The sequence below is a fragment of the Microcebus murinus genome, chromosome 8 (assembly GCF_040939455.1).
Source record: "Microcebus murinus isolate Inina chromosome 8, M.murinus_Inina_mat1.0, whole genome shotgun sequence".
NCBI classification, from domain to species: Eukaryota; Metazoa; Chordata; class Mammalia; order Primates; family Cheirogaleidae; genus Microcebus; species Microcebus murinus.
This window is the reverse complement of record NC_134111.1, coordinates 99,093,686-99,119,852: the sequence shown is the minus strand read 5'-3', so window position 1 is coordinate 99,119,852 and position 26,167 is coordinate 99,093,686. Positions and strand designations below refer to the sequence as shown.

General features: G+C 39.5%; 1 protein-coding gene across 3 annotated transcripts in view; it reads right to left on the bottom strand.

Moving 5' to 3' along the window:
- Positions 1–366: 366 nt before the first annotated feature.
- The window catches only part of CAB39 (calcium binding protein 39), an 85,984-nt gene continuing 60,183 nt past the window's right edge, over positions 367–26,167 (bottom strand). For all 3 annotated transcript variants that reach the window (XM_012749411.3, XM_012749413.3, XM_012749412.3), the window contains exons 4-9: positions 24,274–24,392; positions 19,055–19,223; positions 11,454–11,513; positions 7,386–7,451; positions 3,877–4,020; positions 367–2,925 (exon numbers count right to left, since the gene is read on the bottom strand). In XM_012749411.3, coding sequence (XP_012604865.1) covers positions 2,737–2,925; positions 3,877–4,020; positions 7,386–7,451; positions 11,454–11,513; positions 19,055–19,223; positions 24,274–24,392 — 747 coding nt within the window. In that variant the 3' untranslated portion in view covers positions 367–2,736. The remainder of the gene's footprint in view (positions 2,926–3,876; positions 4,021–7,385; positions 7,452–11,453; positions 11,514–19,054; positions 19,224–24,273; positions 24,393–26,167) is intronic.

Genomic DNA, 26,167 nt, shown 5'->3' with positions numbered 1-26,167 from the left:
TTACCATTTCTCTCTAGTAACCTGCAAATGCTCCTGCTGAGCCCGTTAGTTCTACCTTGGAGTGTTAATAATAAAGGGTCACAGAACCCAAGAGGAAGGAAGGATCTACTGCTCGAATGTTATGGACTAAAAAGTGGTGCTAATAAAGGCATGGTAGTATGAGGTGTGCGAAAACGTGAGCATGGCGTGGGAGGTAAGTGAAACTGTGCTTCTGTCACATAAAACCTTGAATGGGGAAAAAGACACAGAGTGTAATTAACTGGTTCCTTTTCAGCACGTGACAAAATTCATACTCATGTCTCCTGAGCACTGTTCACAGTGACATGAATGCAACTGTCTAAAATGCATCATAAAGACAGACAATGCTGTTTCTCCAAAATTTTATTTTAATTTAAATTACAGGGCCAGCCAGATATTCTGATAAGAAATCACTTTTCCTCAGGAGAAAATGCTTTCATGGCATTGTTAACAAATGTATACATCTCCACTTTTTTTTAAGGGTTAAAAAATCACATTAAGTAACTGCCTTATGTAAAATTAAACCTTTATAACACAAAAAGAAACCACTTCCAGTATAATAGTTTTGGTAATATGAATATATTAAATGAGCATAACTTCAAATGTAATTTTTCAATTTTGAGTGTTTTCACATTGCTTTAACAACAAAACCCAGAAAGTCTTAACTACCTTCAGATTCCAATGCAAAATAGTAACACATTACTGTTTTCTTTGACACACTGCACCCCTCACTGTCTCCCATGTAAAAGGCTCTAGTGTTACCACGTAATTACCAAAGTGGAAGATTTTTGTTGTTTAAGTTCTAAGAACTAGCTTGGCAAGGAGACATTTCTTCCACTTGGTGTCATCAATGTTTTCACACTAATTCCATGCACACAGCACGACGCCACAAGAGCCAGAATGCAACATCACGGCCAAGTCTGCCTGCCTAAACATTCAAGATTTTCTTTTCAAGGAAATTAGATTGCTTTCCCTACTTTCAGAAGAAAAACATGAATTACTTCACACAGATTCTGTTAAAGACAGTCTCAGGGAAACCAATTATAATGTAGACTGCCATTTTAATTAAACGGAATAAAATATGTCTGTATTTTCTGGAGCTATTTTCTTAACTGGTTCTTTGAAGGAGGTTTTAAAACCTGCTGAAATATCAATTGGGAGGCTCATTTTACTGGCTGATAAATAATTCAATTAGTAAGAGAGGCTAGCAAAGAGTAATTATATCAATTTCTTAATCAGCTATAGCCATGCTGAATTTGAACTGGCAAACTTTGATTTGTAAGTTGTTAGTTGTGATCTTCGTATCACTAAGATGAACAGATACCATTCTAATAACTTTACATAGATAGAGTCTAGGAGACATTGTTCTGCCGTGGTCACAGTAACAAAAAGTGGTGCAAAATCAGTTACTTTGTAAATACTGATAATTTGCAGCATTAAGGAACAGGACATTAAAAAAAATAAATTTCCCCATAGGACACCTATGACTAGGAACTCTTCTTTTCCTAAGAGAAGCCAAAGTTTTAATTATTCAGTTTCACAACTATTGTACTGGATTACTTACTCTAAGAAAGAAAAGGTGCTCTACAGAGGTTTCCCACACACACAAAGAATCAGCATTAATTTAGCATAATCTCTATCATTCATGGATCTGGCAAATTCCTAACTCATTTTAAATGATAAGGCCAATATTATGAAGGAAAGTGTGGCTGACTGAGTTCCAGGGCTGTATTTCAGCTTGTTGATGGCATCCCATTAGGTAACTGAATACAAAGGATTGGTTTCCTTTTTTTCTTTTAATGCTGTGATACTTAAGTGTTAAATCAGCATTTTCATGAGATCTGACGTATTTCAATTACATTTGAGCATTCATTTATTTTTTTGCAAAAACTCAGTATTAGGTAATAGTTACATACTACTACAATAACATTCCTCTGCTGTACAAATTAAACCATTTAAAAGAAATGAGCATTCTAAGAATTATATACAAAAGAAACCTGTAAGCAGTGCTGAAATGAAATGCCAAGGTATTGCTAGCTCTACTGTTTTAAAATGCCTCCAAAAAGTAAAATTAACGAATACCCTTCAAGATATCCAGGTTTACAAGTCTCAAGAAAATCAAATGTCAAAAAATTCTAGAAAGCTGTGAAAAGCATATATACATTTTCCATATGAAGCTTCACACTTTTGAGAAGTTGCTAAGTTTCAGTATCAATTTATTCGCATGTCAACTTTATCTGCCCTAAAAGCTCACATCCTGGACACAGTTCCCCTCTGATTTCCTTCGGCGAAGAAGCACAATCTGACGCAAGATACCAGGTGTGCACATGCCACACTGCGCTCAGATCTTCAACAAAGACGAATGTGAACACTTAAGTTTAATCTGATGACATCAATGCCCTCTTCCCCAAACGACACTCTCATCTATACATTTGTCTTCGTGAACCCAGCTGTGTTTAGAACTCCTGTAGCAAATGGAGTCTTTGAATTCTGAAATGACACAAAGATCAAGAAAAAGCCCACATGTGCCCTAGTGTGCAAGCGGCAGCAGCTACGATCTCCAACCTGGACTGAAAAACAAAAGGGTAAAATGAAAAACCGTTCACTTAACAGCAGATTAGCAGTAATGTTCCTCATGAATCGATAAGAGTGCCTGATGCTGAATAGCTAACAGCAAACGCTGAATTTGGATTTAATATTTTAGATGTTTATTGGAAATTAAGCTTCTTGCTGAGCTGGTCTCTTCAAATCCCTGATCTGTTTAACTAAATAGGTCTTCTCATCGTTAAACTGCTCATCCTCGGTCCTGTCATTCTGAAACTTGCTGAGGAACTCTATGAGTTTGGTCTGGTTCTTGAGGAGGATGTCTAGGATGGGCTGTGTCTTGTTAGGATTGGCCACAAACACCTGTATGGAGAGAAATCCACATAAGTCACGGAGAAAGAACAAGACACAGAGAGATACCCGAGTTGCAGTAACAGAACACAAAAGCACACATCCGATGCTGTCCTGGGGCAGGTGGTGAAGTCAGGGTAGTCAGTTTTTGCTTTAGAAGACCTTATTTTACACTTTGGAGAAAAAATAACAATTACATGTTTCAGCACAAATGGGACTGACAAACTCATTATGCCAGCCCTGAAACACATTGGTTAGTATTAAACATAGATTTTGATTTTACAATAAAATAAGCAGAAATTATTTCTGAGCATAGGAGGTCAGATTGAATTTTAAGAAGAAAACCTCCATGGAAAGCATTAATAAATGCTTTTGTGGCCGGGTGCGGTGGCTCACGCCTGTAATCCTAGCACTCTGGGAGGCCAAGGGGGGTGGACTGCTCAAGGTCAGTTCAAAACCAGCCTGAGCAAGAGCAAGACCCCGCCTCTACTAAAAGTAGAAAGAAATTAATTGGCCAACTAAAAATATATAGAAAAAATTAGCCGGGCATGGTGGCGCATGCCTGTAGTCCCAGCTACTCGGTAGGTTGAGACAGAAGGATTGCTTGAGCCCAGGAGTTTGAGGTTGCTGTGAGCTAGGCTGACACCACGGCACTCACTCTAGCCTGAGCAACAAAGCAAGACTCTGTCTCAAAAACAAACAAAAATGCTTTTGTCATTAATAATCTTCTATGCTGAAGATAAATGACACTCTTCTATAAATAAAACTTCCTTGTTCCCAAAGCCAAACGGTATGCCCTGTCTGAGTCTTTCTGTTTAAATGCTGTACCACATAAATGTGACAATGGACTGAACTGTATCACTTAGATTACCAAAATGAAGCTAATAATATTTCAGTAATTTGTAAATGAAAGGAGATTAACAACTCTGGAGGAAAATATTGTTTATGGTTTTAGTACTCTACCTTAAAAACGTGAAAGGCCTCAAACTGGATGTTACGACTCTTGTCTCGTAGAAGGTTCATCATTAATTTGAGGTTCTCAGGTTTACTGATGTATTTTGTCATAATTGTGAAGTTGTGTCTATCTAATAGTAGTTCGCCGAGAAGCTGAGAAGACATTAAACAATTACTCTTATGTTATCATTAAGATTTAAAGAAAAAGCAAAGTTAAAAAACATAATCCATTTTATAATCATTATTAAGCATAGAAATGGACAGGCACTCAAAAGATTCATAACTGAACTGAATTATGATCTAAAAGCTATCAAGTGTCTATTCTCTGCCATTTGAATACCAACCTACCTTTCCCTTAGGAGCTTAAATCTACAGTAAACCTGACACTGCTCTCTGTGGAGGACATTCAAGGCACCTTTGGCCCAGGATCAGAGCCTGTCAGAGCCTACTCTTTAAATGTGCATTTGTGTTAGCTCACTAAAAAGAAATAAAGAAAATGTACAGAAGGAAGGTCATTGATGATTCCTGTTAATCATAAACCTAAGCTTAATATAAAAAAATTTTACTATTTTAACATTTTATTTAGATGCACTTAACAGGATAAAGGGGCTTGTGTCCAAAGTTTTCCATATACTCACCCCTATACATGCCGAAGTTATTATTTACTGATATCTTGATTCAAAAAGGTTTATAAAAGTGAGTGCTTTTCTGTTCCTTCTTCAACAAAGTATCCTGAAGATAATCCAATTTTTCTTATTGACTCCTCATCATCACTAATGATATCAATTAAGCTAAAAAACATCTGTGTTTACTTCAGGGTTTACTGATTTCTGTAGAGTTGATTATACTACATAAGCTCGTAATTTTAAAACTGCCACTGCTTATTCTAGACTTTTCTTTTTCAAAAACCAGCAGTCACTTCAGGTTGCCAACATGCCAAGCTCTAGTCAAGGTTGAGTGTGCAGGCTGCACAGCCTCCGTGGAGTAGGCACCGAGCCGCTGTCCTCGTGGACAGAGGTGGGAGCAGAGAGCAGATGAGAGCTTGGCCCCTGGTGCCAGCCTCCCTGAGATCCAATCCTGGTCCCTCCTCCTGTCAGCTCTGTAACCTTGAGCACATTACTTAACTTCTCTGTGCCTCAGTTTCATCATCTGTACAATAGGGGTGGAGAATAGTGCCTATATCTCATAAAAGCGTAGTGAACACTAAGTGTTGACACGTGCAAAGCGTGTGTTAGATTTGTGTCTGGAGAGACGGGGAGCGCGGTCTATGGGAAGGAAAATGCATGAACAGAGCTTCTGTGTCTCAGGTTTTATTGCTTTTGTTCCTTCCTTTTTCAGTTCCTGGGTATGCTCTAGATAACTGATCTCTTGAAAAGTAGCTTGTCATCATATTAAAAAATAATCTGGTGTGTAAGAAAACAAACCTATACTTAGGATTTATGAGGAATCTGTAGGAAGAACTCAAAAGCTCAGGCTTCACGTCAACCTGAATCACAAAATCTAATTCTTGTCCAGGTGAGAAGCAACCAGTATCTACTATCATGAAGACTCAAGTTAGAATCATGTGAAAGAGTTTATACGTTTCATGGTGTTCATTTCCTATCACAGAAACCAAAGAAAATCTGAAAATGGCTTATTTCAGTTCAGTTGTCTGAAGGAAGATGACTGGTTAATTCTTTAAATTTCTTTTGACATAAAAATAAAAAACTTGAAGTCTTGCTTGGGAAATATAAATTTTCTGGCAAAATAAATATAGGAATAAATAAATGTCAATGTGGCCATAAAAAAGAGTTCATATTAAAATCCATCTTTAAAATACCACTGGTCCTGAAACTACTCCACGTGTTCACGGGTAGTCAACGTGGTCACCACTAACACAAACTGCAGGACGAGTGAGCTGCTTCACGTCTACTCCTAGGGGCTTGCAGATGGAGGTCTCAACCTTCTTTTTCATGTTGGTCATTCTGAATGGCAGAAGGGTCTGGAAAGCCTGTCTCCTTATCCAAGCAGCCCAAGAATCCACAATTTGGTCAAAGTTTACTGGTTTGCCAATAAATTCCATTCCCCTTGCCCTGCCCCTACAAGCTACTATCCTATGCAATTTGGTATGGCCTTCTCGGTGCTAAAAGCTACTGACTCCATTGAGCTGTGTGTGTTTGTGTGGCCACTAGGGAGAGTGGAATGTCTTGGCAGAGGATCACAGCACGGGAAAGACCCTGGGAACATCCGGTCTATCACCCCAATGTACGGGGAGGACAAACTCCTCCAAGAGCTGCCGGAAGTTCAGCTAACAGGGCACCAGATGATCATCTATAGCCAGGATGCCTGGAGAGGGGAGTAGGGTAAGTATCCTGAGGATGGCTGTGAGGCCAGGCCCAACCAATAGCAATTAGTAGAAATCACTGGGGCCTGACAGGACTGTATCAGTAGCGGTGCATTTCTAAGCTGTGGCTGTGACTGATCCCTGACGGCAACAGCTGCAGCCCTTTGGGCAAAGAAGGAAGTAGCTGGTCAGGTGAAAAGGATTTGACTGGAAATTGAGATGACAGAGAACATTCTATCAAAGGACACAAAGTATTTACAGATGCTCTTAGTATCCTTTAGTGTCTTTCCACAGAAAGATAAGGTATCAAGGGAAATGCCCTCAAAGTAGGAAGGGAAGAGAACTCTGGGCAGAGGAGGATTTACAATGGACCTGGCAAGAAATTAAATAGAATTAGGATTTCCTCCCCAAGTCCTTTGTGATTCCATCTAGAGTTCCTGTCAGCACTGCTTACTGACAGAATGCGGTGTGTGCATTTATTAACTCCTGTAAGAATATCCCAGAGCACAGGGTCAGCAAACTTTTTCTATAAAGAGTCAGGTGGTAAATATTTCAAACTTTGCAGGCCATGGTCTTTGAGGCAATTATTAAAATCTGCTGTTGTATCCTGAAACAGCCACAGACAATATGTAAATAAATGAGCATCCCTGTATTCCAATAAACTTTAGAAAAACAGGCAGTTGGCTGGACTTGGCCCATGGGCTGTAGTTTGTCAACCTGTTTTAGAGTTTAATTCTTCAATTTAACATTTTCAAGTTGCAAATGGATATCCTATTTGACACAGAGCAGTGAAGCCTGTCCACGGTTCGCAGCGTCACACTTACATTGCTGTCCTGTGCCCTCCCCTCAAATAGCAGCCCAGGGAGCAAAATACCAGCAGTGCTTTCATCTAGCTGATATGACCCTAAGTTTTAAAAATATGCCTCAAAATCTAAAGTAATGCATATTAGGAGATAAAGTCCTCTTCAAACTTCAGCCCATTCCCTTTTGGTGTCTCTTCCTTAACAAGGAGTTGGGCAATTGCTCTGCACGGCTCACTGCTGAACCTTGTTCCTTTCTGCAGAAATCCTGGCTAAGAGCAAATGTATTTCCCCTCAAAGGTCTGAGACCCAAACTAGAACATTTCCATTTCCCCAAATCCAAATTTCAAACACAGGGTGAAGAGAAATAAATAATACAAAATAGTCTGCCATACCTTGAGTGACTGTCTTTTTGTCACATAATTTTCTGAATGAAGTAACTTCTCATATTCACTGAAAAACTAAGAGATAAGAAAACATATATCAGGGTTATCGAGGAAAAAAATGGTAGATAACATCGTAAAGCTTGAGTATAAACTTCTAATACCATGAAGGCCAATGGTGGCCCTGGCGCCCCTATCGTGGTCTCTTTCACACATTCCTCTGATGGGCTCAAAGTGACACCCGCTGTTCCCTGCCCAGCTCCAGGAAAGCCCATGGAGATCGCAAATCTAGTCCCCTGTCACCCAATTCTATATGCCCAGACATAACTCCCTTCCCCCGCCCGTGGCTTCCCCACTGTTGAATCAGCTCTCATTTCTTGTGTTATTCATATTTTTTATAAACAAGAACTCAATTTGTCCAAAGCACAATGACGAAAGTTACCTGTTCTTTCAAGATACCAAGCAAGGAGAGAAAATAATTAAAAACAGAAGAGAGGAGCAATTCAGCACATCTGTTATAGGCAGATGTCCCGGAAAAGGTGGGACTTAGGCTCAAGCTTGACGACGGGAAGGATTTCATTCAGAAATGGGGAGGGGAAAAGAGAGTCTTGAGGGTAAGAAAGGAAGGGCACAGCATGAGTGAAGACCTGGGAGGGCAGAATACAGCAAATTTAAGAAGTGATTAGTGTCCACTAATCTCCAAAATGGTGGTCACTAGCAAGAACAGCGTCCCTGGAATGGTAAGGGGTAGAAGCTGAGTAAAGTAGGAAACCAGGAAGCAAAAATGACGGAGACACAGGGGCCAGGCTACCCTTCAAAACCAGTAGAGAAGGCCAGTTAAGTGTAAAGATTTTATATATACTTTTTGTTTGTTTAAACTGAGGAGGTTTAGAACATTCCAAAAGTTTGCAGAACTAGTGTGACTTTGTTGGACTGGAGCTTTCCTGAGACTTTTCACTGGTCATGGTGAGTTCGAGGGGATGCCAGCGTTGTCATCTATCTGTGTGACGACTACACATGTCCACGCTCTAGGATGGGTCCTCAGGAGCCATTCATCTGTGGTCTGGAGTGGGGGATGGCAAACTAAGACCACAAGAACCAAATCTAGCCTGCTGCCTGTTTTCACAAATAACACGGCCATGCTCATTTGTTTACTGAAAATGAATTCTTTTATATATTTATGTATTGTTTGTGACTGTTTGCAAGAGACAGGTGAGCAGACAGAGACTGCAGGGCCCACAAAACCTCAACTCTTTATTATCTGGCCCTCTTCGTTTAGAGCTGACCCAGATGCCTACACATCCCAGGCACAGGTGGGATGGCCATCTATTTAATATGCAAGCAAGTTAGATTTCCCTCTTTTCAGAAAAGCTATTAACTCTACCTTCTCCTCAAATCATTAACTACCTCAGTACGGCACTCACCGGCTGCGAAACCTCGCCCACAGCCAGCACTCACAGTCCACACGACAGTCTGTGCTGCGCACTGACGATGAATCCGTTTTGCTCTTGTGTGATGAGGAAAGCTTTAAAGCACTGAGAGCTTGTTTTACTTTACAGGCAGCTTTACTTGTGATGTAAATCAGAGTAGGTAACATATACATATATGTTTATTATGTTATTTTTAAATGTTCATAATTTTATTTTGATAAATGAAAAATTAGAAAAGTCGTATCATGGCTGTTGGCTAAAGTCAACGTGCATGTTCATCTGTGGCTGCTGACTACAGTCGACGCTCGTATACCGAAGTGGTTAAACTGATCAAAACAACTGGATCTGCTTTTAATCAGTAACGCAGAATATGTGCATCCCAAGTTCTTGACAGAAAATCCAAGTTAAGCTTTTCTGCTGCATAATTCTTTGGATAAGCTTGGCTGTACGAAATTTTTCACGGGGAACTGTATGAAGAGTATGTCCAGAGTAGTCCATGTTTTCCCGAGACACATTAGATTTTCTCTCTAGATTAGGACAGAGGTCAAGGAGCAAACCTAGACACCTCCCCCTCACCCCACACACCTCTAGGAAACTCCAAGACTTGCTCTGAGGGAACTGCACTTCCACTGAGCATTGTACTTACTGTGGTGTCAACCACGGTAACTGTCTATGACACAACACTGCAATCTGACTCCGCTTTAAGAAGGACAATGGGAGAAATTGGTTTTAGGTCCCAGTGCTAGAAAAGGCTATGTTTCTTTTCAACAACCAGCATATATAATTTACTTTACAAATATTGTAAATATCTTTTTAGTTGATTTTGTTTCTTTCTATGCTTTGGTTATTATTAGAAAGCTCAGTGCCAAAGTATACAGGAGTTTGGAGCATGCATTTTTTGTGTAATAATCTTACCTCAGGTAATTTATTTAAATTACCCATATATATCCCTCACTTTGCTTCTCCCTGTTAGTTGCCTCACATACATTCTTCTAAAATCCTGTTAAATGATGTCATCCACTAATAATAACAGGTAGGAAACTATTTTCCTGCAAGATTAAACAGATTTCACTGCCTATAGTAAATTTCTTGGAAATTGGCTTTGGTAGGCTTTAAAATGAGATACCAGTATGTTAAAAAAATCCTTGAGACCATGTAGTCATAATAATAAATTAGCTAACATTTATTAAATGCTTCCTATGTTCCAGGTACTGTGCCACACACTTCACATACACATTCTTATCTAATCCCCACACTGACCCCAGCAGGCAAGTGCTACTATGAGCCTTCTTTAGGGCTGAAGATCCTGAAGGCACAGAGGGTACATGAAGCAGCTGCCCGAGATCTCACTAGCACATGGCAGGGCTGGGACTTGTAGCCGGAATCTAGGCAGTCTGATACTGAAGCCCATATTTCTAATTAGTGTAAAAAGGCCCAATGAAATGACAGTGCTGCCACTTTAAACCAGCAAACATTCAAAAAGAAACACACCCATATCCAAATACATGTGCAGAAATAAAAATAAAGCATCAGTGACACTGAAACCATTTATGAAGCTATTTAGGAAGGCCTTAATATGGAGTCAGCATTGTGCTATGATGCTGCTGGGAGGAGAAGGGCAAGTCAGGGAGAAAGAACACAAAAGAATGAGAAAACATGTTATTTTGTCTCTAAGAATCTTATAACTTAGTTGAATAGTAAAGTGAACAATAAAGTATTAACAATACTTAGAATTTCAAAAATTCAAACGTACTGCTGGAAGAATTAAAACCTAACCCAAATCTCGTGGGATTTTGAGTGGATTGTTATTGTTCTAATTTCTCTAAGGGTACCTATCAGTCTTGGACAACTTGTAGTTAAACCACTATGGCAGGAGAGACTGCCTGTGGGCATCTGAGAAGACCCTCCAGAGGAAAGCAGAACCCACTTTAGCCCTAGGGGCAGTTGTGCTGGTCTAAGGAAATTAAGTTATCAAAGCACTCTGAGAATCATTTATAAATCTCCGGGGGACACCATTACCAGGAATGCCTGACACTGATTCAGCACTGGAAGGCTAGTCCCATGTCCTCATTTTGCAATAAGGACAGATTTCTAAGTCCCCAAGCAGTTAACTACCATGGCCACGGCCACAGAGAAGTTAGCAGCGGGGCAGGAGCAGAGCGGGCTTTGTCTCCTCTGCCAGTGCTGCTCCCACGCCCTCAGCAGCGCCTGCCGCCCTCTGTTTGTATGCAGCAGGGATGTGGGGCGACTGATGGAAAGGAAGGAAAAGTTAAAAAGTCAGATAATATTTTCATATTATCTTAACTGTGCTATTATTCAGCAGAAAAATGCTCTATTTTTCTCTTTCAAAGCAAGAAAAGATGCAAGGGGCAATGTGTCAATGAAAAAGATCTGCTTTTATTAACACTGGTGTCACTAAGTTGGTATATAACCGCCCCCCCCATTGCTAAATTTGACTGGCTTAAAAAAAAATCTGCTTCTGACCAAGTAACACTCTGTAAGCTATTTCAGTAGAGAAATGATTACATCACCACTTAAAAACATCGTATCTGCAAAATACATATTCTGGTACAAAATCTAGTTTAAATCTTTCATTTCTGGTAACAAAAGTTACAATGTGTTATTTAGAAATTGTATTTCATATACTTACTCTATCATAATGCTGTTCCAAAAATTCTGCACTGAGCAACTTATGTCTTGTAAGTAAATCCTAAAAAAAGAAAATTTGTTTTTACTGTTGCTCTCCATTCAAATTCTTTCAGAAAAGAGAACCCTAAAACATTCCACGCCATTTTACCTGATAAAAACTGTTGTTAAAAGTTACTATATTTAACACTTGAGCATGAATTGTACCGAAAATGTTGATTCTTATAGAGAATCAGAGAATTCTTATAGAGAATTCTTATAGACCAAATAAAATCATTCATCATTTGAAATTGCAATTTTAATGATTATAATTAGGCATGAATCTATAGCTCTTAGAAGGAAAACAAAAAACCAAACATATAAGGCAATAAAAACATAAACTAAAAGAAAAGGACTAAAGAATTATAGCGAAATAAGTTAACAGTAGTGGTAAATGTCAAACAGAATCGTGTACCCATTTAGTGCTCCTGGTAGAGAAAGAGAAAATTTCTTTTATTAGAAAAAGTATCAGAGGTTCTATTTTCTTCCTCCTAAATTTAATTACTTTCAGTTTTATATCTAATGTAATCTTTTTTTCAGAGATAGAATGTTTCTTTAAAAGCCCCCTATATAAGCATTAGTCTCTATGTAAGCAAAATAATGCTATAAAAATGTAGGATTAACAATTAGTTTGACCTATGGCCCAAATCTGCATTATCATGAAATGCCTCACCCCATACCTTTCCCAGGAAACAACTCGAGGATCAGTCATTCAGAAACATCTACTATGTGCCAGGTAAAGTTCTAGGTGCTAGAGCTTCAAAGACAAAGAGATATGATCCCTGCCTTCAAGGACCTACAAGTTCACAATGGACTAGGTCTTGTTCTCACCAGGTGGGAAAGAGAATGAAAACAGGCGACAGCAGGAACGCCCAGTCAGTACCTGGAGAACTAATGATTAAGTCCCTTCAGCACCACTACTACAGAGGTTAGTGTAATAATCTCCTTTCTCCAAACTGACTTTCCTTAACTTGTCTTCTTTCCTGAGGTTGCCCAGGTTATAATGAACTAGTGTTTCCTGAAGTATGTTGAAGTTTAACACTGGTCTTGAGAAATACTCTAGGTAATTTTCCACAGTAAAACAAACGTGGAAGTCGCAGCAACTCAAGTTCCCTTGTAGGGATCTGTCAGGTCTCTGAGACTTTGTAGGGACTCTTTTGTTACCTACCTTCCATTAACATCTTTTCCCAAAAGGCCTCCATAACAACAGGCTTTCCCCCCTGCCGGGCTACCTAGTACTCATCCCTCCTACCTTGGCTCAAACATTACTTCTACAGGGAGCCCTTCCTGACAGGTCACCAGCATGAAAGCACTGGTCACAGCTGTGAGTTTATATCTGTTTGTGGGATTATCTGAGTGAAGTCTCTCTTGTGCTAGTCTATAAATTCCACAAATACAAGGGTCATATCTATTTTTTACTAACCTTTGAATCCCAAGCACCTATGCAGTGCCCAGCACATAGTAAGAGCTTAATATTTAATAAATCTGTGAAAGAACTAATAAAACCAGGGAGCCTACCTGCAAAAATATCACATTACGCAATCTTCAAAGTATGCTTTTAAGAAGGTTTCTAACCCAACCCCAAAGATTTACAGTTGTTCACACTGCTGGAAAGGGTATGTATCATATTTCCTGATTATAAGAGGGGTGCCCAGGAAGGACCTACCCATTTTTTCCCAAATCCTCCTTGAGGACTAAATAGGCAAAATTAGAAAACCTGGAGTTTGTGTACCCCCAAGAATCTGCCAAGAGGTGCTACAAGGTTTCTCCTATAGGGAAGAGGACAGCGGTAGGAGAATTTATATTATCTTAGTCCACTGGTCCATGGGGACAGATGTGAAGGAGAGGACAATGAAGACTTGGAGGAGAATGTTATTAAGCACTGATGGCATTTAATACATGCCTGTTAAAGAGCACTAACCACCTTTTAGCACATTATTATGTTTGTTCATGGCTGGTGCCCACCTCTGGAAGTGCCACAAGGGCAGGGTTTGGCTGTACGGTTCATCACCAAATGCCCAGCACCCTAGGCAGGCACTCTGAGACATGGTGAATGAACAAATGAATACGTGAATTAAGGGATTAATGTGTATCAGGATCCATGCAAGATTGAGTGTCACTTCTATTTTTTTGTGACTAAATCGTTCTGGAGGCCAGTATGAGGAAGTGCAGTGGAAGGAACCCACGTGCTTGTTGTTCTATCATAGTCTGATGAAAGAAGATGCCAAGGGAGAGGGGTCTTAAGAGATGCTGGCTATGAACTGGGGTTGGATTCTTAAGAATAGGTAGGTAGAAAGTGTCTACTCTATACAGCAAAGGTCTTCTAGGTGTAAACATGATCCACAGAAGATTTTTACTAAATGTTTGATTAAAGTGACTATTCACTCTGAAGGACATCTCAAGTAGGAGCAAGAGGCTCAGAGTTGATTCCAAAGTATGGTGGCTTCTAAAAAAAAAAGAAAAAGAAAAAGAGGCACACAGGGGGCCACACACTAAAAGGAGGACCTCCAAACCCCCCTCTAGGGAGGATTCTATTTGTTATCATCTGGAAACTCAGGAAACTGTTGCCAACTAGGAATCAAGTCTCAATGGCCGTGGCATATGAGAGACTGAAAGGGGGCGCTCCGAGACTGCCGAGGTGGGAGTAGGACCCAACGCACAGCAGGAAGTTAAGAAGGAAGGGGTGGGTGTGCTGGGGGAAGCACTAGCAGGAAGGGAGCAACTATTAAGAGCCAGCACTGAGAATAAGGCTAACATTAAACTGGGAAAAGTAAGAGATGGGGACTTGGGCAGTGCCTCTATCTGCTGAGAGATATTCAGTTTCTTTAACCACTCCTTTAACCAGTCTAGCAGCTAGAGCTAAAAGCTCTGGAGAGCTCAGTGCAGGGTGCAGGGATGGGGCTGGGGCTCCTTAGAAACCAACAGAATAGAAAATGAAGGGCAAAGGGCATGCAGTCAGAATCCAGTCAGCGATCAGACAGGGTACATGTAATCTGAGACCAGCAGAGGTGCTGTCAGTCAGCAGAGGGGAGAAGAAAAGGATCTCTAATCTCCCACCTATCTGAATTCCAGTCTCCCCACCGCCCTGGCATAACTTTGAAAAAGACCAGGGATCATTTACCAAGTCCAGCAGACTGAGCAGCCAACTTTTGGGGTGGGCTGAATTAAAAAGCTTCCTAAAAGTTTGAGTTTGGGCCCAAACATCATGTGACAAACAGCCCTGGAACCCCTGAAGAAACACTGCTAAACTGGGGGGCTTATTTTCACATTCACCTTGGCAAATTATTCGGCCCCGTTTCTTACTTGATGTTCAACTATGTCCAAGGACAAGGAACTCAATTCTTCCAATTGTGTCGCTAGTTCACCTTTGGAGCTCTTATAGTTAGAAAGTTCTTCCTGAGCTAGAGTCAAACCTATCCTCAAGTTCTTTCCAGAAACTATCAGAGCCAACAGATATGCTTAGTCCATTTTCTTTAGGACCCCACTTCAAATACAAGTAGTACTCTCATGGCAAGCCCCTACCGAGTCTTCTCTTCTCCAGGCTAAATACGTCCAGTTCCTTTAACCACTCCTCGAATGACAGGGTTCTGAGTCCCCCTCACCATCTACTGTCTTCTGAAAGTCATCTATTTGTCTATGTGCCTCTTAAAGTGTAGCGCCTGGAATGGAACACATTTATGTGTTGTTACCTGATAAGCTTATAGTGGAGTGAGACCATCAATTAGCTCCTTAGGTTACACAATGTGCTGTCACAAGGAGCTCTGAGGGCAGCATCATCACACTGTTTCATTTTACTGTCATATTCAGAATTGTACACTCAGAGTGGGTGTTGCAGTCAGCCTGCCTGCATTCAAATTCTGACTTCACTCAATATCAATAGGCTTCATTTTCCTCATCTGTAAAGGAGATAATAACAATACCTCCTTCACAGGGTTAAGTATGAGATGAAATGACCTACATTCTAGTAATTATCACACTTAGTAATTACTTCGTTTAGTTTTAACTATTATTATTATGCCTTACTCCCATCTGATATTTATACAATTGGGTCCACCAGTGGAAGACCTCAGGTATCTGTATTTAATTTCATCCTGTTATATTCTGGCTTCTCTGGATCATCATAAATTTTAGGATTCACTGTTATCTGCTATCTTTCCCTTTGTGGCTAGCATCTACATATTGGATAAGTATGCCTTGTCACCATTTTTTTCTAATTATTATTAAAAATGTTCAGATGGGCTGGGTGGGGAGAGCCCAGTGGAGTTCTACTAGAAGTTTCTCTCCAAGGTGATGCTAATACATTTGCCAACAGTGGATGAATATGGCATTCAACTAGCTGTGAATCACTATACTGAAACTGTGTCTAGCTCAGCTTTCTAAAATTGCTTCCACGAGAACAGATTTGTAGAACTATTCCGTATCTAGCATATCCTCATCATGAAGGCATAATTCTAATAGCTGATATTTACTGCATACATACTGTGTGGAGGTGCAATGACTCTGACATGATTGTATTATTACCCGCATTTTAACAGATGAAGAAGTGGAGGTTAAATCAGCAGCAGAGATGGTTTGAATCCAGGCAAACCACCCTCTCCCTGATCCACTGGCATCTATGAGATCAGTAGAACTGAACTTACTCTTAGTGATCCCATGCTGGCTGTGGGGACACAATTTCCTTTCTAAAATGGTCAGAAATCATTTCTTTAGAAATACTTTCTAGAAACTTACACAGGTATAGCATCAAGACCCAAGCTCCAACCAGTCTCTCTGAGGGAACCTATCTTCTTTTATTCTGGATAATTGGAAATATATTTGTTGGTTTTCTAATGCCCCTCCCCCATTCTCCCTAATTCCTCAAAAAAGAAAAAAAAAATCATTAACAAATATTGGCCATCTGGCTTACCAGCTCAGTATCCATCCATTCAAGCTATGAATCTTTGACATTCAGGGCAGGTAGTTTCTAACTTCCTTTTAAGACTCAGTACCTATTTCAGGGGGTTTAAATCCAGGGTTATGAATGAACTGCATTTCTTTGAACATTTTTGTGTGTAGAACACTTTTTGGAAGGGAGCTTTGCCACATTCTCCAAGGAGAACATGAACCACACATTTGGTCTCCCTTTCCATTACAAAAATACCCTCTGTGATGAGGACCCAGCAAGGAAGGAGAGGAGCAATCCCTTTCTTTCTTGTCCGTGCCTCTGCTAGTAGCTGTGCCGCTGCCCCTCCTGGCCCCTCTCCTTGCTCTGGCTGCAGATTCTCCTAAGGTAAAATGGGGAGGCAGCTCCAGTCTATTTGGTAGCTTAGCCACCCTGAGGTCACGGGGATAGGGCTGTGCCTCTCTCTCTTGGTTGGAGGCTCTGCTTCATTTTGTTTCTTGGTGAGCTCTCTCTTCAGGGGCCTCTTTCATAAGCTCCCCATTTCTGTGGACTCAAGAGCACCTGACACAAGAGTCCACACCTGCCCCTCAGCGCTCTCTCCTAGAGCTCTCCCCTAGAATGCTTCGTTGTTTAATGAAGTATCCCCCACCCCTCCCTTTTTTTTTTGAGACAAGAGTCTCACTCTGTTGTCTGGGCTAGAGTACCATGGCATCAGCCTAGCTCACAGCAAGCTCAAACTCCTGGGCTCAAGCAATCCTCCTGCCTCAGCCTCCCAGGTAGCTGGGACTATAGGCAGGCGCCACCATGCCCAGCTAATATATATAAATATATAAATATATAAATATATATATATATATATATATATATATATATATATATATATATATATATTTTAGTTGTCCAGCTAATTTCTTTGTATTTTCTTAGTAGTGACAGGGTGTCACTCTGGCTCAGGCTGTGAAGTATCCCTTTTTTAAGCAGAGAAGACCTGCCTGGCTGCCTAGTCTTTTCCTCTCTGGCTACCATGACCTGACAGGGCTGCTTTGCCTGCAGTGATTCTATCACCACCATTTTCTCCTTGGTGAGAATAACTGAAATCCTATCATCAGCAAGGCCAATCAAGACTTTGTCAGACACTGCAAATCACATTCTGGCATATAGTCAGCACATCTCTCTCACCTGCGCCACTTCTGCCATCTGTGCCAGGAGCATGTCCTCCACGTGGTCAGGGGTCTCGCTGCATTCTCCCACACCACTGCTGCTCCTCAATCCTCTTCCCTCACCCTCATGTGCCCAGAGTGTTGCCACTCTCGGGCTCCTGGCTGTCCTTCCACACAGGGGAATCTCTCCTTGACACATGGTGCTGCTACACCTCCCTCCATGCCGAGTCTGCTGCTTCTGAATGGGGCACACCCTTCCGTCGATGTATTCTAATCATGAGTCCTATCCCACCAACTGCGGTGACACCTAAGACATCATATTGACCACTCTAGGTTATAATCTCAAATTCATTTCATTTTGCTTTGTACACTGATATATAAACATCTGAGGTCTTACTTAAGGCTTCTGACATCCTCTTTCATGGTTTTGGGAAATAGCCTGCTGGGCACCTCTTATGCTATAACCCTATTCAATGTGAAACCCTAATGACCAGATCCTCAGGCTTTCATCCTATATTAAGGGCCTTTACTCTGAGGCTCGCATATTTACCCAGAGACCAAGGTGTGTGCTCATTCCTCACGGGCTCTTTTTAACCATAAAACTGAACCCTTACCAAGAAAAGTGGCCACCTCTCACTGTAATTGTGTTCATGGTTTCTGAACATGGTCATGTATATGTAAGTATGCTGAATACTGGTTATATTAAAATAGTTCTAAATATTTATTTATAAGGTCAGCCATTTTTATATAAGAAAATGTAACAAAGAAAAGCTTGCTCTCATTGTGAAAAAAACTAATAAGGATTACTGCTTTTATATATACTTTAAATAGCATAGAACCCTGCAACTCAAAACAAAAGCCTGCATGTTGTACAGTGGACTCATATCACATGTGTATTTAATTTACACAAACACACAAGGGAGGTAAGGTGGATAGGGGTGCAGGGAGAATACATAACAACCTGAATAGTGCAGGTGATTCTGTCTTCACAGAATCATATCTGCATTTAACAGATATGCTCTGGCGTGAGCAGGAGAGGGAAGAGGTGAATCGACCGTTCCCCTGGGCCTGTCTACAGTGTGGGTATCTCTGTCCTTACTGTGGTTCTACTATTTAATGACATGCATATTCTAAATTAACATGGACCCTGAACAGAGTCAACTACTTCATCTGGTGTTTCACCAAAGAAACTGCTACAGAATGTTCCAACACAGGAGACAACCTGGTTAGTATGTGTACCATATGGTATATCATACTTAATGGGCAATTTAACAGAAAAGTATAATTTTGACCATACAGGACTTTTGTCTCTTAGAAAGATTTTAGAATCTAACTCCTCTTCCACCCCCTTTAAGCTGTGACTTCATTGCATATAACTAAATCACACAAACACATATAAAATATATCTTCTCTCTTCCCACTAGAGGGCAGCTGTGTGTAGAGATTTAGGAGGGCTTAGGAAAAACGGCACACCTGTTAATCTAACTTGCAAGTATACTTAGAATTCTACAGTTTTCATGTTACCTTGAATGTGGCAAATGCATCTGAAGCTATGTCAAATGTTGACATTTCCACATATCTGAAGAAATCATAAAACTGTTCCGACCACAAAATGATTTTTGCAAGTGGTTCATGTCTGATGCACTCTCTTAACATTATTCCACAATTTAGAGCTATTTCTGGAGATTCATACCTGCAAAAACAAACAACAAAAACAAACAAACAAAAAGACAAACATGATTGCTCTTGTACAACTCCAATACTGAACAGTTCAAACTTTTAGAACAGGAAGTTTGCAGACGTGCGTCCTAAACAAAGCATTTCTTTCAGAGTAAGTAGAACATGTGCTCAGGTAAATTTACTCTAGTGCACACAACACATTGGTTGGTGATAACTGCCTTCAACCAAAGAAAAATAGCCACGAGAGTGATTGTGTGAATAAAAGTTCATTATTTAAGCTAACAGATTTGAAGAGAAGTATTTAGGGTGATACCACTCTGTTTAGTGGTTAACTCTTAAATATAGTATTCTCAATACTCAGAAAAAAGCTGAATCAAAAAACAATATAAAATATTTTTCCAGATTCAGAAACTCAGAATATCTAAATAGACCTATCAAATACATAGCATTTATATTTCATTGTTTCAATTCAGTACTCAAAATAGTACTTTGAGACTCCCAGCCACCTGTAAACACCACAGAACTAAAAGCCTCCTCCTGAGCATTTCTCAAAGTGCCTTGTCCCTCACCAGCTCTCTGCATACAGCCTTCCTCTATGCTCCTCTTGGAGTCTTTCACCTCCTCCTTGGCTGTGATCAGAAAAAAGCCCCTCAACCAAGCAAGAGGTGTTTCCTCTTCTGATGTCCTGGGACCAAGTCCTGGGATTGGACCCTGCCACCCTGCTCAACACATCACTTTCTTTTCTTCCACTTCCTTTCAAGCTGCACACATTGGCTTTCTTCCCCACTCCCATTCTCCTCTAGTTTCTTGCAGTCAAATTCCATTTCCCAACACTCTAGTGAAATAACTAATTGGCTAGCAAAGACCTCCACTTGGCTAAAACTAGTGATCTTTTTTCATAACACAGATTCTTCTATTAAGTGTCCTAACAGTCCTGATCTTTGCATTTTCTCTTTAAAAAAAGAAACAAATAAAACCTCTCCCAGTTCTCCTTTCTATCTCTGACTGTTCCTATTTCTTGCCTAGCTGAGGTCTTTACCAATTGCCTACAATCTGCTAATGAAAGCCCACACAGTCTCCTGGCTCCCACCATGACTACTATCCGCACCCCAAGTCTACTCCGGAATTGTAGTTAGGCATTTTCTATTGCCTCTGGACAACTTCAGTTAAAAGTCTACATACATGCAACATGTCTAAAATCAAATCTCACTTTCCTCCACAGAATAACTCCCCAACTCTGCTGCTTCTTCGTTTCTATAATTTGGCATCATTATTTTGTTTTAGATAGCCAGGTCTAAACCAGGTCTAACAGAACTTTCTGTCATGGAGAAAGTGTTCGAGATCTGTGCTGTCCATTATGGTAACTACTAGCCATGTGCAGCTAACTGAGCACTTGAAATCTGGCTAGTGCGACTGAGGGACTGAACTGTAAATATTTAATTTAAATTAATTTAAAATGGCTTTTCCTTCTTCATTCCAAAGCTTCCCATTTTCAGTGTCACCAGACTTTTAAAAATGCTTCTCTGAAATATCTCAGTTTCATTTCTTTTTATCCATTTCCACAGCTGCATTAACTCACACCCAGACAACTGCAAATGCTTCCTAACCAGTATCTTTGTTCAAGCTCTATCTTAATAAATCCACCCAACACACAGTCTATCAGCAGCACTTCCAGTTTAGGAGCTTAAAATTCTTTCTAGGTAATCAAATAAACACAAACATGTGGGCTCAATGTCCAGTCTTCTGCTCATCGCATCTACTACTCTGGCACAACTCTATCTCCCACTGGCCCATAAAACTTTCAGATTATTGTTGTCAATCACATTGTGTTTGTTCCTGCCAGTAATGTACCATATAAGGATGCCTTCTCTCTTTTTTCTGTCTATACAAATTCTAAACTATTGGGAACTCCAATCTTAAGTCCCACTTCTTTTACCAACTCTTGCCTTTTTAACCAAAATCACATTTTATTCTCGAATTTCTGCAGTACTAATTTGTTATCTAATAGCATCAGCCTCTTGTACATATGCTTATCATTGATCCTCAACAAGATCAAAACCACATTCCTTTACATCATTTGAGGTATGGCAGCTAGAATGCTGACTGGCTCTTATCTGAAATGTCTGCTTATAAATGGCTGATCATACAATTTATCTTTGCTGATCTTTAATAAGCAGGAAACTAGAAGGCCAAGGGCAAGACAGTTTGGTACAACAAGTTGGGCAGGTTTTGATGGATGTTTGTCAAGCTTGTCTAAATGATTAAACCATAAACCAATTGAGTACAAGGCAAACAGTTATGCTGTACAACCTGTTAGCACTAAAGTGGAAAGCACATTAACATTTAAATTGCCAGTAAAAAAACCCTCTTGCCTACAAATGCAGTCTAAGACTAGCAATAAGATTTTAAATGCACACTAATATCAGCAGCATATCCTCCCCAATATCTAACCTCAAAATACTTATAGTCTAAGTAGACAGTCATATTGTATGTAAGTAACCTATACTAATGAAACAACAAAAATAAAAAAATATTAAAAAGTAGTTCACAGGGCTCCTTAAAGAAGTGGCTGTAATCAGGTCTGGCAGGAACTGTATAAAATGAGCAAGGTGGTCATCTTGCACCAGGGAGCAAGAAGCTATCACAGACTAATGGGGTCTTGCCAGAAGGACATAGGAACCAATCTGGAGGAGTTCCCAGTGGCCTAAGATGGGGAAATTTGGACATAAGTAATGACTACAATGGATTGAGACACATCAAATATATTTTTTTAAAAAACAAAAACTTGAGTTTATAATGATGCTTTAAACAATAATTCAATGGTTATCTAAGGATGTGGCCAGGGCACCAATTGATTATACTTTTCAGTATAATGATATCTGTCTTTCCCATACAGATTGTATTTAGGGATAACTAAGTCATCAATGAGGAAAGGCTCTTTATAGAAGAAATACATTTAATTATATGCAGAAGGAATAACAGAATCAAGAAATTGCTGTTTGGAACCTAGGCAATGACCAATGAATACTAAAACCATCAAGTCCATGGAAAACTCTGCAATGGATAGATCACAGACTAATAAAACCTGCATCCACTGGTCAATCCCCACAAGTGGGACAACAGATGCCATACAATAGGAAGCATAAAGCACTCTCCATGATGAATTCTTGCCCCCCTCTAAGTGAATCTGAATCTAAACAAATGCCTAGAGCTAACCACCAATTTAAAGCAATAGGGGATAGTGTAATTTGTTAAATGAAACCATAAGAATGCAAATCCAAAATACGTGATTTTTCTATAAAATAAATAACATAGATGCTTCAACATATAAATGGCATACATTTTTTAATAAAAGAAGGCATTAACTATTATAGATTAAAAGAGAGCTAAGAGTCATACTAACTAAATTCAGTTTGTGGACCTTATTTGGAACCTGATTTTAAATGAACCAACTGTAAAATGACATTTGGTGAAAACCAAGGAGATCTATAAATGGTATTGTGACTGTTACACTGTGTCATGTAGTATGTACTAGGGATGCACACTGAAGTAATGTCATGTGTGAGGAGAAAAAAAGGAGGCAAAGAATAGCGGACACAAGAATGACAGAACCTTAATAAGTGCTGAAGCTGGGTTATGGCAGGGGATGGGTTTATTGTATTATTCCCTCCAGTTGTACGCATATTTTCAACAACAAAGTGAGGGCTCTGCTGGATCCCAGTACCAGCCGCATTCTCCATGCCTCTCCTCCCTTCCTGGCTGAGGTTTCTGCTCTGACCAACTAATGAGAGCTTTAAACTTCAAATTGTATCTCAAAAATATAACTTTACATGATGTTTAACAATATTTGTAACATACCTCTGGCTACTCTAAAGTGAAAATGTAGGCAGAGTTAATAACTACTTTATGGGTTTTAATAATCACTGGTTTCTATGGAAAAGGAAATATACAAAGGCATCTGGAAGCTGGTCTAAGAATACCAGAGTTTCAAGCTACTCACTACATGTTTACACTCACAACTCTAAATTGATACAACAAATTAGATGCCAGTGAAGTTCTGTATGGCAATATCTGAAGAAGCAACATGATGGTTAGAAATAGAAAGAAGGAAACAGAATGCTGGCCTGCAACACATGCACTGACTCATGCTTTGTCTAAACAAGTATGAACTTGGGGGAAGTGTTAAACCACAGAGATATGAATCAGCGTGAGGCAAGATATAAAGCCAGGAGGAGGAGAGCAAGCTGATTCATGCCAACAGTCATGCCAGTAACATGCGTGCCCACCAGTGTAACAGACCACCACCACTGCTGGGACAAACAGATGCACACTATACCCAGAGCTGGCAGACAACTCTTGTGTGAAACAACAGGAGGTTACCTTGCCAGTCAGGAAGGTTCAGAGATGAGGGAGAAGAGGATTTGTTTTTTCTTTTTTTTTTTTTAAGTTTTAGTTTTTAGGCTTTTTCAGTTTTGTTTGCTTTTAAACTGACCAGATTACCCAAACATTAATGCCTGTTTAGTCCGGTAGTAACTCTAGGAAGAAGGACTGTGAACTGCCAAATTGAGTGGGTTAGTGATGGACATAGAGGGCTAAAATCAAAGGGTACTGCATCATAAACACATGCCTTGTTGACCGACAAAGTGAAGCTATGAACATCCATGCTCTGTTCATGAGGCAGCCTATACTACCTTACAGTGTATATATTATGTACAAAGGAGATGTCTTTAAATACATGACTTAAATGATATTTCAATTTAATCTTAAAGATTAGAAATAAGATCATAGAAGACTTATTTTTTTTTTCCTTTAGTCATGTTCAGTTTATGAATTTAAAGGCTCACAATTAACCCAATTTTAAACTCTCTATAGGGCATTTGCAAATTTAATTTAGCTCACAGGTTGAACTTTAAGGAGGGAAATGTGTTCAAGACCTATGGAAAAATTATCTGACTAAACTACAGAGAGAATGTTTCTCAAATTCACCATCCTGTTTTTTCCCCAAGGCAATCTTTCCTTTTTATTTTAAACTAAGAATATAAATTTTATCACATTGTACATACCCTTTCAATAACATGAACAAAATATTCTGTTGGGTGCAGATGTATTCAACAGTAGGAGTTCTTGTACCAATTTGTCTTCTGAGAATATTGTTGAAAATTTGAGCCACGTCTTTTTTGCCCTATTAGGAATACAATCGTTAAAATATTTACCTAACTAAACATCAAAATGTCCATTTACCCTGCCAAATAAACTCAAATAAAGCTACTGTATATTTACAGTTATGACTGAATATCTGACTTTAACATGTTCAAAGATATTAAATTTTTCTTATTTTATCTCTTCATTTGTAATTACAAATTCTAAGTTTTAATAGTATGCTACTTTTAACATGAACAATGTGTTGACAAAGTGAAATCTCACTACATTTCACATATAATTTCAACCATTTCTAACTCAGGATCATGCTGAGTCAGATATGAAAAACAAAACCTTGCTATATGTTAACAATCTATAGGGATCTGAATCCCACCCAAATGGAACAAGTAGCTTCAAATTAGATGCTTGCATTGTGAATAATATAGATACTTTCCTCTTATACAGGGAAACAGTATCATGCTGTTATAATAATTCATTTATTAAAAAAAGAAATAATTCCATAAGGAGCTGAGCTTTAGTGACAAGTAGACATATCTTTTGATTACACTAGGTCTACTTAGGAAAGATTTTATATATTAATAACAAAGATGCTAAGTATCACATGATACAGTAATTCAGAGATCAGAACTTTATCACACCACTGTACACAATAGATGGACCCATTTGGTGAACCTTACAATCAAAAGGCTACACAAGAAATTAACAAATGGAGAAATGGACCCTAAGAGAATGGACCCTTCAGAATGGCCACCTGTTATGAGGCTGACAAAGGAGAGTGAGCGAAATGCTAGCTTTTCAGTATACCTAAAGCACAAACAGATCATATTGGAGCCTGTGTTAACTCAGGAGCACTAATGGCAAACTCTAAGAACCAGTCTCAAGGGCACACATTTCTTGTAAGTTGATGTCTCTAAAGTCCCTAATGAATAGTAAATATTAAATTCAGTGGCCAGGTTGGGGAGCAGGATGGGTGGGAGCAGACAAAGAAGAAGGAATTAGATGCTCCAGTGCATCTCCAACTTAGCATAGGAAAATTTGTTTTGTTAGAATTTGATACACTATTAAATATAATCAGCTATATAAATGGAAATAACCTAGTTCTATCTGCTCTATAGGACATAAGTAAATTTTTATTATCAATATTATGTTCAAATAACCTATGAACCATACCTTCTCACTCTCCTCCAAAATTTAATCTGGCTTTATGTCTGTCATTTTCTCCCCTGGAACATGTACTTGTCTTGCAAGCACCTGTACAGACACCCAACCACTCAGGCTGATAGACATTGGGGCTTAAAACAAAGCACACTCATGACAAAAGTCAAAGAGGAGACTGCCCATGACCATGCCAGAGTGCTTCATTACAATATACGCTTCTCAGACTAGTTTACTCAGACTGGTGTCACGGACCATTATTCTTACTATTAAATTCACTAAATATTTACCACGGCACAAGGCAGTTGTATTAGCTTGGGTAACAATCTCAAATGCCTACCAGGGCAGAGCAGGAGATGCAAATGGGTAAAGCAGGCCCTGGGACAGAAGTGCAATCTGTGCCGTCTACAGCAAACCCAGGTACGGATGCCCTGTGCTGATGCTCTTTGTCCAGCTTGGAGGCCAAATAGGACTACAGGCCCAACATTGCCAGAGTTACATTTCTCAAGAGAAGCCAGAAATTCAGAATTGTGTATAAAATCTCCTGCTATTTAAATGTTATACTAATCTAAAATTCAAAAGCAGTGCTGAGCAAAAAAAACACAAATGATCTCTGCTGTAATGAATATCAACAAGTAAAAA